At 48.1% G+C, this 12,899-nt stretch overlaps 1 protein-coding gene across 6 annotated transcripts in view; it reads left to right on the top strand.

Moving 5' to 3' along the window:
* LOC113161600 (NACHT, LRR and PYD domains-containing protein 3-like) overlaps positions 1–10,893 on the top strand; it is a 21,741-nt gene extending 10,848 nt beyond the window's left edge. For 5 of the 6 annotated variants that reach the window (XM_026359290.1, XM_026359288.1, XM_026359289.1 and 2 more), the window contains one exon: positions 10,103–10,893. In XM_026359290.1, coding sequence (XP_026215075.1) covers positions 10,103–10,644 — 542 coding nt within the window. In that variant the 3' untranslated portion in view covers positions 10,645–10,893. The remainder of the gene's footprint in view (positions 1–10,102) is intronic. The other variant, XM_026359293.1, reaches the window with a different exon arrangement.
* Positions 10,894–12,899: the final 2,006 nt, after the last annotated feature.

The following is a 12,899-nucleotide window of genomic DNA, read 5'->3' as shown; positions in this document are numbered from 1 at the left end:
AGAGAGACAGACGAGCCATAGAGAGAAGAGAGCAGACGACAGAGGATGGAAGAGAGAGACGACGACAGAGAGGAGAGAATAAACAGACGACAGAGAGTAGAGAGAGAACCGGACGACAGAGAGGAGATGACAGACGACATGAGGAGAGAAGCAGACGACGGTGAGGAGAGAGAGCAACGACGAAAGAGAGAGACAGATGACAGAGAGGAGAGATACAGACGACAGAGAGGAGAGAGACCAGAGAGAGACAGAGGAGGGAGGACAGACGACAAGAGGAGGGGACGAGGAACAGAACGACAGAGAGAGAGAGAGACAACGACACGAGAGGAGAGAGACAGTACTCTCTCTGTTCTTCTTCCTCTCTCTCTCTGTCGTCTGTCTCTCCTCTCTGTCGTCTGTTCCTCTCCTCTCTGTGCGTCTCCTCCCTCTCGGTCGCTGTCCTCTCTCTCTCTGTCGCTGTCTCTCTCTCCTCCTCTGTCTTCTGTTCTCTCTCCTCTCTGTCGTCTGTATCTCTCCGTCTCTGTCGTCCGGTCTGCTCTCTCCTCTCTGTCGTCTGTCTCCTCTCCTCTCTTGTCGTCGGTCCTCTCTCTCCTCTCTGTCCTCGGTCTCTCTCTCTCTCTCCTCCTCTCTCCTCCTCTCTGGCGGCTCTCTCGCTCTCCTCTTTCCGTCTGTCTCTCTCTCCTCTCTGTCGTCGTCTCTCTCCTCTCCCGTCTGTCTCTCTCTCCTCTCTGTCGTCTGTTCTCTCTCCTCCTCTCGCCACCCTCTCTCTGTCGTCTGTCTCTCTCCTCCTCTCTTTCCATCCTCTCTGTCGTCTGTCTCTCTCTCCTCTCTGTCGTCTGTCTCTCTCTCTCTCTGTCGGCTGTCTCTCTCTCCTCTCTGTCGTCTGTCTCTCTCTCCTCTCTGTCGTCTGTCCTCTCTCTCCTCTCTGTCGTCTGTCTCTCCTCCTCTCTGTCGTCTGTCTCTCTCTCTCTCTGTCGTCGTCTCTCTCCTCTCTGTCGTCTGTCTCTCGCTCCTCTCTGTCGTCTGTCTCTCTCCTCTCTGTCGTCTGTGTCTCTCCCTTCTGTCGTCTGGCCTCTCTCCCTCTCTGTCGTCTGTCTCTCTCCTCTCTCTCTCTGTCGTCTGTCTCTCTCCTCTGTCGTCTGTCTCTCTCTCCCTCTGTCGTCTGTCTCTCTCTCTCTCTCTCTCTCCTCTCTGTCGTCGGTCTCTCTCCCCTCTCTGTCGTCTGTCTCTCTCTCTCCTCTCTGTCGTCTGTCTCTCCCTCTGTCGTCTGTCTCTCTCCTCTCTGTCGTCTGTCCTCTCCTCTCTGTCGTCTGTTCTCTCTCTCCCTCGCGTCGTCGGTCTCTCTCCCTCTCTGTCTCTGTCGTCTCTCTCTCTCCTCGCTCGTCTGTCTCTCTCTCCTCTGTCGTCTGTCTCTCTCCCTCTCTGTCGTCTGTCTCTCGCTCCTCTCTGTCGTCTGTTCTCTCTCTCTCTCTCCTCTGTCTCTCTCTCCTCTCTGTCGTCTGTCTCTCTCCCTCTCTGTCGTCTGTCTCTCTCTTTCTCTCTGTCGTCTGTCTCTCTCTTTCTCTCTGTCGTCTGTCTCTCTCTCCTCTCTGTCGTCTGTCTCTCTCCTCTCTGTCGTCTGTCTCTCTCCCTCTCTGTCGTCTGTCTCTCTCTCTCCTCTCTGTCGTCGGTCTCTCTCCCTCTCTGTCGTCTGTCTCTCTCTCCTCTCTGTCGTCTGTCTCTCTCCCTCTCTGTCGTCTGTCTCTCTCTCCTCTCTGTCGTCTGTCTCTCTCCTCTCTGTCGTCTGTCTCTCTCTCTCCTCTCTGTCGTCGGTCTCTCTCCCTCTCTGTCGTCTGTCTCTCTCTCCTCTCTGTCGTCTGTCTCTCTCTCCTCTCTGTCGTCTGTCTCTCTCCTCTCTGTCGTCTGTCTCTCTCCTCTCTGTCGTCTGTCTCTCTCCCTCTCTGTCGTCTGTCTCTCTCTTTCTCTCTGTCGTCTGTCTCTCTCCTCTCTGTCGTCTGTCTCTCTCTCCTCTCTGTCGTCTGTCTCTCTCTCCTCTCTGTCGTCTCTCTCTCTCTCCTCTCTGTCGTCTCTCTCTCTCTCCTCTCTGTCGTCTCTCTCTCTCCTCTCTGTCGTCTCTCTCTCCTCTCTGTCGTCTGTCTCTCTCTCCTCTCTGTCGTCTCTCTCTCTCCTCTCTGTCGTCTGTCTCTCTCGTCTCTGTCGTCTGTCTCTCTCTCCTCTCTGTCGTCTGTGTCTCTCCTCTATGTCGTCTGTCTCTCTCCTCTCTGTCGTCTGTCTCTCTCCTCTCTGTCGTCTGTCTCTCTCCTCTCTGTCGTCTGTCTCTCTCCTCTCTGTCGTCTGTCTCTCTCTCCTCTCTGTCGTCTGTCTCTCTCCCTCTCTGTCGTCTGTCTCTCTCCCTCTCTGTCGTCTGTCTCTCTCTCTCTCTCTCTCTGTCGTCTGTCTCTCTCCTCTCTGTCGTCTCTCTCTCTCCTCTCTGTCGTCTGTCTCTCTCCTCTCTGTCGTCTGTCTCTCTCCTCTCTGTCGTCTGTCTCTCTCTCTCCTCTCCTCTCTGTCTCTCTTCTCTCTCTCTCTCTCTGTCTGTCTCTCTCTCCTCTCTGTCGTCTCTCTCTCTCCTCTCTGTCGTCTTTCTCTCTCCTCTCTGTCGTCTGTCTCTCTCTCCCTCTCTGTCGTCTGTCTCTCTCCCTCTCTGTCGTCTGTCTCTCCTCTCTGTCGTCTGTCTCTCTCTCCTCTCTGTCGTCTGGGTCTCTCCTCTCTGTCGTCTGTCTCTCTCCTCTCTGTCGTCTGTCTCTCTCCTCTCTGTCGTCTGCTCTCTCCTCTCTTCGTCTGTCTCTCTCCTCTCTGTCGTCTGTCTCTCTCCTCTCTGTCGTCTGTCTCTCTCCTCTCTGTCGTCTGTCTCTCTCTCCTCTCTGTCGTCTGTCTCTCTCCTCTGTCGTCTGTCTCTCTCCCCCTCTCCGTCGTCTGTCTCTCTCCCTCTCCGTCGTCTGTCTCTCTCTCCCTCTCCGTCGTCTGTCTCTCTTTCCTCTCCGTCGTCTGTCTCTCTTTCCTCTCCGTCGTCTGTCTCTCTCCCTCTCCGTCGTCTGTCTCTCTCTCCTCTCCGTCGTCTGTCTCTCTCCCTCTCCGTCGTCTGTCTCTCTCCCTCTCTGTCGTCTGTCTCTCTCCCTCTCTGTCGTCTGTCTCTCTCCCTCTCTGTCGTCTGTCTCTCTCCTCTCTGTCGTCTGTCTCTCTCTCCTCTCTGTCGTCTGTCTCTCTCCTCTCTGTCGTCTGTCTCTCTCCTCTCTGTCGTCTGTCTCTCTCTCTCCTCTCTCTGTCGTCTCTCTGTCTCTCTCTCCTCTCTGTCGTCTGTCTCTCTCCCTCTCTGTCGTCTGTCTCTCTCCTCTCTGTCGTCTGTCTCTCTCCTCTCTGTCGTCTGTCTCTCTCCTCTCTGTCGTCTGTCTCTCTCCTCTCTGTCGTCTGTCTCTCTCTCCTCTCTCGTCGTCTGTCTCTCTCTCCTCTCTGTCGTCTGTCTCTCTCCTCTCTGTCGTCTGTCTCTCTCCTCTCTGTCGTCTGTCTCTCTCCTCTCTGTCGTCTGTCTCTCTCCTCTCTGTCGTCTGTCTCTCTCTCCTCTCTGTCGTCTGTCTCTCTCCTCTCTGTCGTCTGTCTCTCTCCTCTCTGTCGTCTGTCTCTCTCCCTCTCCGTCGTCTGTCTCTCTCTCCTCTCCGTCGTCTGTCTCTCTCCCTCTCTGTCGTCTGTCTCTCTCCTCTCTGTCGTCTGTCTCTCTCCTCTTTCTTTCTCTGTTATCGTCGTCTTTCTTAAGTTTTTCCAACCTTGAATTTTCTCTCATCTACTCTTGAGTCTCTAATTTTCCCGCCTCTGATCCACAGAATCGATTGGCTAAGTGAAGTCACGTGATATTTGCTTAACTCGCATTCACCAATGTTTTCTCGCGTCCGCTAAATAAATACCGTAAAGATCGCAATAGCTGCGCCGTTTAAAATTAAGGTGCCCCGCCAGATTTGGAATCAAAACGTTTGGTTTGGCCTGTAGCTCCGGGTCCGTATGGGACAGCTTGGGGGTCCAGATCTGGACCGCGGTCCACCTATTAGTGACCCCTGCTTTACGCCATATCTCCCTGTAGTCCTGTCTACTCTCTTTAGTCCTCAGTGTCCCACTTCTTCTTAGCTCTGTATACCTGGACGTCCTTATTTCACCACAAAGTCTCCTCGTCTCCTGTCCACTTCCCTTATGACACACCAAACTTTCTCCTTTTCTTGGAACTCCAATCCTACCTGTGGACATCACCACTAACAACTCTGAATATCACACCTGTAAAATTCCATCTTCAGAGTCATCACCCTATCAGAACATTCCCGACAAACTCCTCTTTCAGAATAGCTCCTCTTCCGTTTCTCTTCCCATCCACCACATGGTAGAACAACTTGAACCCTGATCCTAAGCTTCTAGCCTTGCTACCTTTCCAGCTGGTATCCTGGACACACAGTATGTCCACCTTCCTTCTCTGCATCATGTGTGAATGAGTGATGTGAGTCCTACTGTCAATCCTACTACTGTCAGTCCTATTGTCAGTCCTACTACTGTCAGTTCTACTGTCAGTCCTACTGTCAGTCCTACTACTGTCAGTTCTACTGTCAGTTCTACTACTGTCAGTCCTACTACTGTCAGTTCTACTGTCAGTCCTATTGTCAGTCCTACTACTGTCAGTCCTGCTACTGTCAGTCCTGCTACTGTCAGTTCTACTGTCAGTCCTATTGTCAGTCCTACTACTGTCAGTCCTACTACTGTCAGTCCTGCTACTGTCAGTCCTGCTACTGTCAGTCCTGCTACTGTCAGTCCTGCTACTGTCAGTCCTGCTACTGTCAGTCCTGCTACTGTCAGTCCTGCTACTGTCAGTCCTGCTACTGTCAGTCCTGCTACTGTCAGTCCTGCTACTGTCAGTCCTGCTACTGTCAGTCCTGCTACTGTCAGTTCTACTGTGAGTCCTACTGTGAGTCCTACTGTCAGTCCTACTGTCAGTCCTACTACTGTCAGTCCTACTACTGTCAGTCCTACTACTGTCAGTCCTACTACTGTCAGTCCTACTACTGTCAGTCCTACTACTGTCAGTTCTACTACTGTCAGTTCTACTACTGTCAGTTCTACTAGTGTCAGTCCTACTACTGTCAGTCCTACTACTGTCAGTCCTACTATCAGTCCTACTATCAGTCCTACTGTCAGTCTACTACTGTCAGTCCTACTGTCAGTCCTACTGTCAGTCCTACTGTCAGTCCTACTGTCAGTTCTACTACTGTCGGTTCTACTACTGTCGGTTCTACTGTCAGTCCTACTACTGTCAGTTCTACTGTCAGTCCTACTACTGTCAGTCCTACTGCTGTCAGTCCTGCTACTGTCAGTCCTACTGCTGTCAGTCCTACTGCTGTCAGTCCTACTGCTGTCAGTCCTACTACTGTCAGTCCTACTGTCAGTCCTACTGTCAGTCCTACTACTGTCAGTCTTACAGTCAGTCTTACTGTCAGTCCTACTGTCAGTCTTAGTGTCAGTCCTACTGTCAGTCCTACTGTCAGTCCTACTACTGTCAGTCCTACTGTCAGTCCTACTACTGTCAGTCCTACTGTCAGTCCTGCTGTCAGTCCTGCTGTCAGTCCTACTACTGTCAGTCCTACTACTGTCAGTCCTACTACTGTCAGTCCTACTACTGTCAGTCCTACTGTCAGTCCTACTGCTGTCAGTCCTACTGCTGTCAGTCCTACTACTGTCAGTCCTACTACTGTCAGTTCTACTTTCAGTCCTACTACTGTCAGTCCTACTGTGAGTCCTACTACTGTCAGTCCTACTACTGTCAGTCCTACTACTGTCAGTTATACTTTCAGTCCTACTGTGAGTCCTACTACTGTCAGTTCTACTGTCAGTCCTACTACTGTCAGTCCTACTGTCAGTCCTACTACTGTCAGTCCTACTGTCAGTCCTACTACTGTCAGTCCTACTGTCAGTCCTACTACTGTCAGTCCTACTGTCAGTCCTACTACTGTCAGTCCTACTGTCAGTCCTACTACTGTCAGTCTTACTTTCAGTCCTACTGTCAGTCTTACAGTCAGGCCTACTGTCAGTCTTACAGTCAGTCCTACTGTCAGTCTTAGTGTCAGTCTTAGTGTCAGTCCTACTGTCAGTCCTACTACTGTCAGTCCTACTACTGTCAGTCCTACTACTGTCAGTCCTACTACTGTCAGTCCTACTACTGTCAGTCCTACTACTTTCAGTCCTACTACTGTCAGTTCTACTGTGAGTCCTACTACTGTCAGTCCTACTGTCAGTCCTACTACTGTCAGTCCTACTGTCAGTCCTACTACTGTCAGTCCTACTGTCAGTCCTACTACTGTCAGTCCTACTGTCAGTCCTACTGTCAGTCCTACTGTCAGTCCTACTTTCAGTCCTACTACTTTCAGTCCTACTACTATCAGTTCTACTGTGAGTCCTACTACTGTGAGTCCTACTACTGTCAGTCCTACTACTGTCAGTCCTACTACTGTCAGTCCTACTACTGTCAGTCCTACTGTCAGTCCTACTACTGTCAGTCCTACTACTGTCAGTCCTACTGTCAGTCCTACTGTCAGTCCTACTGTCAGTCCTACTACTTTCAGTCCTACTACTGTCAGTTCTACTGTGAGTCCTACTACTGTCAGTCCTACTGTCAGTCCTACTACTGTCAGTCCTACTGTCAGTCCTACTACTGTCAGTCCTACTGTCAGTCCTACTACTGTCAGTCCTACTGTCAGTCCTACTACTGTCAGTCTTACTTTCAGTCCTACTGTCAGTCCTACTGTCAGTCTTACAGTCAGGCCTACTGTCAGTCTTACAGTCAGTCCTACTGTCAGTCTTAGTGTCAGTCCTACTACTGTCAGTCCTGCTGTCAGTCCTGCTGTCAGTCCTACTACTGTCAGTCCTACTACTGTCAGTCCTACTACTGTCAGTCCTACTACTGTCAGTCCTACTACTGTCAGTCCTACTACTGTCAGTCCTACTACTGTCAGTCCTACTGTCAGTCCTACTACTTTCAGTCCTACTACTGTCAGTTCTACTGTCAGTCCTACTGTCAGTCCTACTGTCAGTCCTTCTACTGTCAGTTCTACTATCAGTCTTACTGTCAGTCCTACTACTGTCAGTTCTACTATCAGTCTTACTGTCAGTCCTACTACTGTCAGTTCTACTATCAGTCTTACTGTCAGTCCTACTGTCAGTCCTACTGTCAGTTCTACTGTCAGTCTTACTGTCAGTCCTACTACTGTCAGTTCTACTGTCAGTCCTACTACTGTCAGTTCTACTGTCAGTCCTACTACTGTCAGTCCTACTGTCAGTCCTACTGTCAGTCCTATTGTGAGTCCTACTACTGTCAGTCCTACTACTGTCAGTCCTACTACTGTCAGTCCTACTACTATCAGTCCTACTACTGTCAGTCCTACTTTCAGTCCTACTACTGTCAGTCCTACTTTCAGTCCTACTACTGTCAGTTCTACTGTGAGTCCTACTACTGTCAGTCCTACTGTCAGTCCTACTACTGTCAGTCCTACTGTCAGTTCTACTACTGTCAGTTCTACTTTCAGTCCTACTACTGTCAGTTCTACTGTCAGTCCTACTACTGTCAGTCCTACTGTCAGTCCTACTACTGTCAGTCCTACTACTGTCAGTCCTACTACTGTCAGTCCTACTACTGTCAGTCCTACTGTCAGTCCTACTACTGTCAGTCCTACTTTCAGTCCTACTGTCAGTCCTACTGTCAGTCCTACTGTCAGTCTTACAGTCAGTCCTACTGTCAGTCCTACTGTCAGTCCTACTGTCAGTCCTACTGTCAGTCCTACTACTGTCGGTCCTACTACTGTCAGTCCTACTACTATCGGTCCTACTACTGTCAGTCCTACTTTCAGTCCTACTACTGTCAGTCCTACTTTCAGTCCTACTACTTTCAGTCCTACTGTCAGTCCTCCTACTGTCAGTTCTACTGTCAGTCCTCCTACTGTCAGTTCTACTGTCAGTCTTACTGTCAGTCCTTCTGTCAGTCCTACTACTGTCAGTTCTACTGTCAGTCCTACTACTGTCAGTTCTACTGTCAGTCCTACTACTGTCAGTTCTACTTTCAGTCCTATTGTCAGTCTTACTACTGTCACTCCTACTACTGTCAGTCCTACTTTCAGTCCTACTGTCAGTCCTACTACTGTCAGTTCTACTGTGAGTCCTACTATCAGTCCTACTACTGTCAGTCCTACTACTGTCAGTTCTACTTTCAGTCCTACTACTGTCAGTTCTACTACTGTCAGTTCTACTTTCAGTCCTACTACTGTCAGTTCTACTACTGTCAGTTCTACTTTCAGTCCTACTGTCAGTCCTACTACTGTCAGTCCTACCGTCAGTCCTACCGTCAGTCCTACTACTGTCAGTTCTACCGTCAGTCCTACTACTGTCAGTTCTACCGTCAGTCCTACTACTGTCAGTTCTACCGTCAGTCCTACTACTGTCAGTTCTACCGTCAGTCCTACTACTGTCAGTTCTACCGTCAGTCCTACTACTGTCAGTTCTACTGTGAGTCCTACTACTGTCAGTCCTACTGTGAGTCCTACTACTGTCAGTCCTACTATTGTCAGTTCTACTGTCAGTCCTACTACTGTCAGTACTACTGTCAGTCCTCCCGTCAGTCCTACTATTATCAGTCCTACTACTGTCAGTCCTACTACTGTCAGTCCTACTACTGTCAGTCCTACTACTGTCAGTTCTACTACTGTCAGTTCTACTTTCAGTCCTACTACTGTCAGTGCTACTTTCAGTCCTACTGTCAGTCCTACTACTGTCAGTTCTACTGTGAGTCCTACTGTCAGTCCTACCGTCAGTCCTACTACTGTCAGTCCTACCGTCAGTCCTACTACTGTCAGTTCTACCGTCAGTCCTACTACTGTCAGTTCTACTGTGAGTCCTACTACTGTCAGTCCTACTGTGAGTCCTACTACTGTCAGTCCTACTATTGTCAGTTCTACTTTCAGTCTTACTGTCAGTCCTACTATTGTCAGTTCTACTTTCAGTCCTACTGTCAGTCCTCCTACTGTCAGTCCTACTGTCAGTCCTACTGTCAGTCCTACTATTATCAGTCCTACTACTGTCAGTCCTACTGTCAGTCCTCCTACTGTCAGTCCTACTTTCAGTCCTACTATTATCAGTCCTACTACTGTCAGTCCTACTATCAGTCCTACTACTGTCAGTCCTACTGTCAGTCCTACTATTATCAGTCTTACTACTGTCAGTCCTACTACTGTCAGTTCTACTGTCAGTCCTACTACTGTCAGTTCTACTGTCAGTCCTACTACTGTCAGTTCTACTGTCAGTCCTACTACTGTCAGTTCTACTGTCAGTCCTACTACTGTCAGTTCTACTGTCAGTCCTACTACTGTCAGTTCTACTGTCAGTCCTACTACTGTCAGTTCTACTATCAGTCCTACTGTCAGTCCTACTACTGTCAGTTCTACTATCAGTCCTACTGTCAGTCCTACTACTGTCAGTTCTACTATCAGTCCTACTACTGTCAGTCCTACTACTTTCAGTCCTCCTACTGTCAGTCCTACCAATTTCAGTCCTACTATTATCAGTCCTACTATTGTCAGTCCTACTACTGTCAGTCCTACTACTGTCAGTCCTACTACTGTCAGTCCTACTACTGTCAGTCCTACTACTGTCAGTCCTACTACTGTCAGTCCTACTACTGTCAGTCCTACTACTGTCAGTCCTCCTACTGTCAGTCCTACCAATTTCAGTCCTACTATCATCAGTCCTACTATTGTCAGTCCTACACACTGCCTCTCTTCTTCTCTCTCTGCCTTCCTCCTCCTCTTCTTCTTCCACCAGCACCCTGCAGGTCAACAGGACTGGTGGCAGTCGTTGTTAACCCGGCCACAACCAATTCAGTATGGAAGTTGTGTTGACAGAGACAAATTCCTAACCCCACATCTGTGTATTTAGGATTCAAAATTATAAAACAATCATTCTGAAGATTCTGTTCACAAAGGGCTGAATACAGCCTTCAGCTGTGATGATGATAAGCTGCTGCTGTGTTGTGTCTCGTTCTCTCCATCAGGGGCCTGTGAACTGGAAGTGGACACAAACACAATAAACACAAACCTCCAACTGTCTGACAACAACAGGAATGTGAAACGGGTAAAAGAGGAGCAGTCATATCCTGATCATCCACACAGATTTGACTTCTGTGCTCAGCTGCTGTGCAGTACTGGTCTGACTGGTCGCTGTTATTGGGAGGTGGAGTGGAGAGGAGGAGTTTCTATATCAGTGAGTTACAAAGGAATCAGAAGGAGAGGAAACAGTGTTGACTGCTTGTTTGGGTTTAATCATCATTCTTGGAGTCTGAACTGCTCTAATGACAATTACTCTGTCTGTCACAATAACACAAGGAAAAGCCTTCCTCCCTGCTACTCGTCTTCCTCCATCTCTAAGAGAACAGCAGTGTACCTGGACTATCCTGCTGGGACTCTGTCCTTCTACAGAGTCTCCTCTGACAAACTGATCCACCTCCACACCTTCAACACCACGTTCACTGGACCTCTGTATCCTGGGTTCAGGTTTCGATCGTGTGGTTCCTCAGTGTCTCTGTGTTCAGTGTAGGACAGAGAGAGTCCTGTGTGACAAACACACAAAAAGACAAGAAAACATTGGAGGTTGATTCATCAATGAATTATTAAATGTATCTAATATCTAAGTTTTATGTCCAACTTTTCAATTGTTAACACATGTATCACTGACAGACAGGCCAACGATCGCAGCCATGTGTTGTCATGAGTCGTATGTATTTTTCTCTTTCCATTTGTCACAGTTTTAAGGGAGGGGGACGAGGCAGGAATGAACTTAACAGGATTTATTAGCAAAAAGTACCAAAACAAGGGAAACTAAGGTGGGTGTCAACAGACACTACAAAAACAGGGAAAACACGAGGACAAAGTAACAACAGAAAACCATCAGTGCGACTGGGAACAAAGTAACAAAACAAGACTCCAAAGTACAAAACCAAAAACCACTGCACGATGGCAGGAAAACACTCACTGAAACAGGGTAACAAAGTCCAAAGATTCAGGAGGGGAAAACAAGTCTAGAGAGTCCAAAATCCAGAGTCCAGGGGGGGAGGCAGACAGGGCTGAGGAGGAATGAGCAGGAGCAGGCAAGGTTGGGCAACAGTCAGGGAAAGCAACAGGCAGGAACATAGGCAAGGAACCACAGGCTGGAGACAGGTTGGGGAAAACGACGCTGGAAACAAGAGGGGGAATGACGACGATCTGACAGGGGAGGAAGGTCTGAGGAGAGCTTATGTAGTGTGAAGTGGGCACAGGTGAGTCCAATATGCCGCTGATTGGCAAGAGCAGAGGGAGAGAACTGGCTGGTGGGCGGAGTCCAGAGGGAGAGTGAGGTGGAGCAGTGAGGGAAATCCTCAGCTTGGCCTGATGCCAGGCCGAAACCATGACACCATTAGCAAACATTACATAATGTGTTTAAATTATCTCATCAATAATTGGAAAACTGCGATAATCAGCTTTTACCTCAGTAAACAGCTGTGTGGTTCAGTTTTTACTGCAATCAAGATGATGCTGATTAACTCCCTTGACTGTAACTCACCCTGGATCAGATCAGATCAGACCTTGAGCTGGGCTCTGAGCTCTGTTGGGCCCTGCTGGGGTTTCATGTCTGTCTTGATAATGAAGGGAAACAGCAGCTGTTGTTCAGACAATATTTCTTCTTCTTCTTCGTCTCTCTAGCTGAAAAAATGGCAGTGGAAACCAGAAACTGCTCATTGTCTTCCCCTCTACACAATGACAGTGGAGTAAAGCAATCCTCTCACAATAATCACATACTTTATTGATCCCCATGAGGAAATAGACAACCAATCAACTCACAATCAACGCACAAACAACGTACAAACAAACAACGTACAAACAATCAACGTACAAACAATCAACGTACAAACAATCAACGCACAATCAACGTACAAACAACGTACAAACAATCAACGTACAAACAATCAACGCACAATCAACGTACAAACAATCAACGTACAAACAATCAACGCACAAACAACGTACAAACAATCAACGCACAAACAACGTACAAACAATCAACGCACAAACAACGTACAAACAATTAACGCACAAACAATGTATAAACAATCAACGCACAAACAACGTACAAAATATCAACGCGCAATCAACGTACAAACAATCAATGCACAAACAATGTATAAACAATCAACACACAAACAATCAATGTACAAACAAACAACGTACAAAAAAATCAACGCACAAACAATCAACGCACAAACTAAACATGTGCAACAATACATGCGTAGTGTAATATGCAACAATCTGGCACCAAACAGAGGACTGAGAGGAGCTTTAAAAGGGAAACACAGGTGAAACTGATCTGTAATTAGGGTGGAGAGTGGAGTGAGCTGGTCCAAATATGGGCATCAGGAAGTGGCGGTAGAGCAGAGTCACAGGAGTGCGACCAGGTGAACACAGGGGGGAGACAGAAACAACACCTGCTGAACAGGGACTAGGCAGGAACTGTGACAGGATATCATCTTTAGATTTTCTTTATTCTGTTTGAGATTTTTGTATTGTTGTGACATTGTATTTGTGTTGATGTGGTTCTTTCCAGATGTAGCGGCAGATGTAACAAGGCAAAATCATTTCCCTGTGTTATTAATGACGTTTTTTTTATCTTGAATCTTGAGTCTAGGTGAGTCTGGAGGGTTATTGCACAAAAGCAAGATAAGGGATTACTCCAGGATTTTCCAGATATCCTACCATGGAGATTTGTTCTGTGAAGTTATCCTGGTCTAGAGCAGGTTAACATCCAGGATAGATGTCACG

Source organism: Anabas testudineus, chromosome 1, assembly GCF_900324465.2.
Source record: "Anabas testudineus chromosome 1, fAnaTes1.2, whole genome shotgun sequence".
Classification (NCBI taxonomy): Eukaryota; Metazoa; Chordata; class Actinopteri; order Anabantiformes; family Anabantidae; genus Anabas; species Anabas testudineus.
This window is presented reverse-complemented; position numbering and strand designations above follow the sequence as displayed.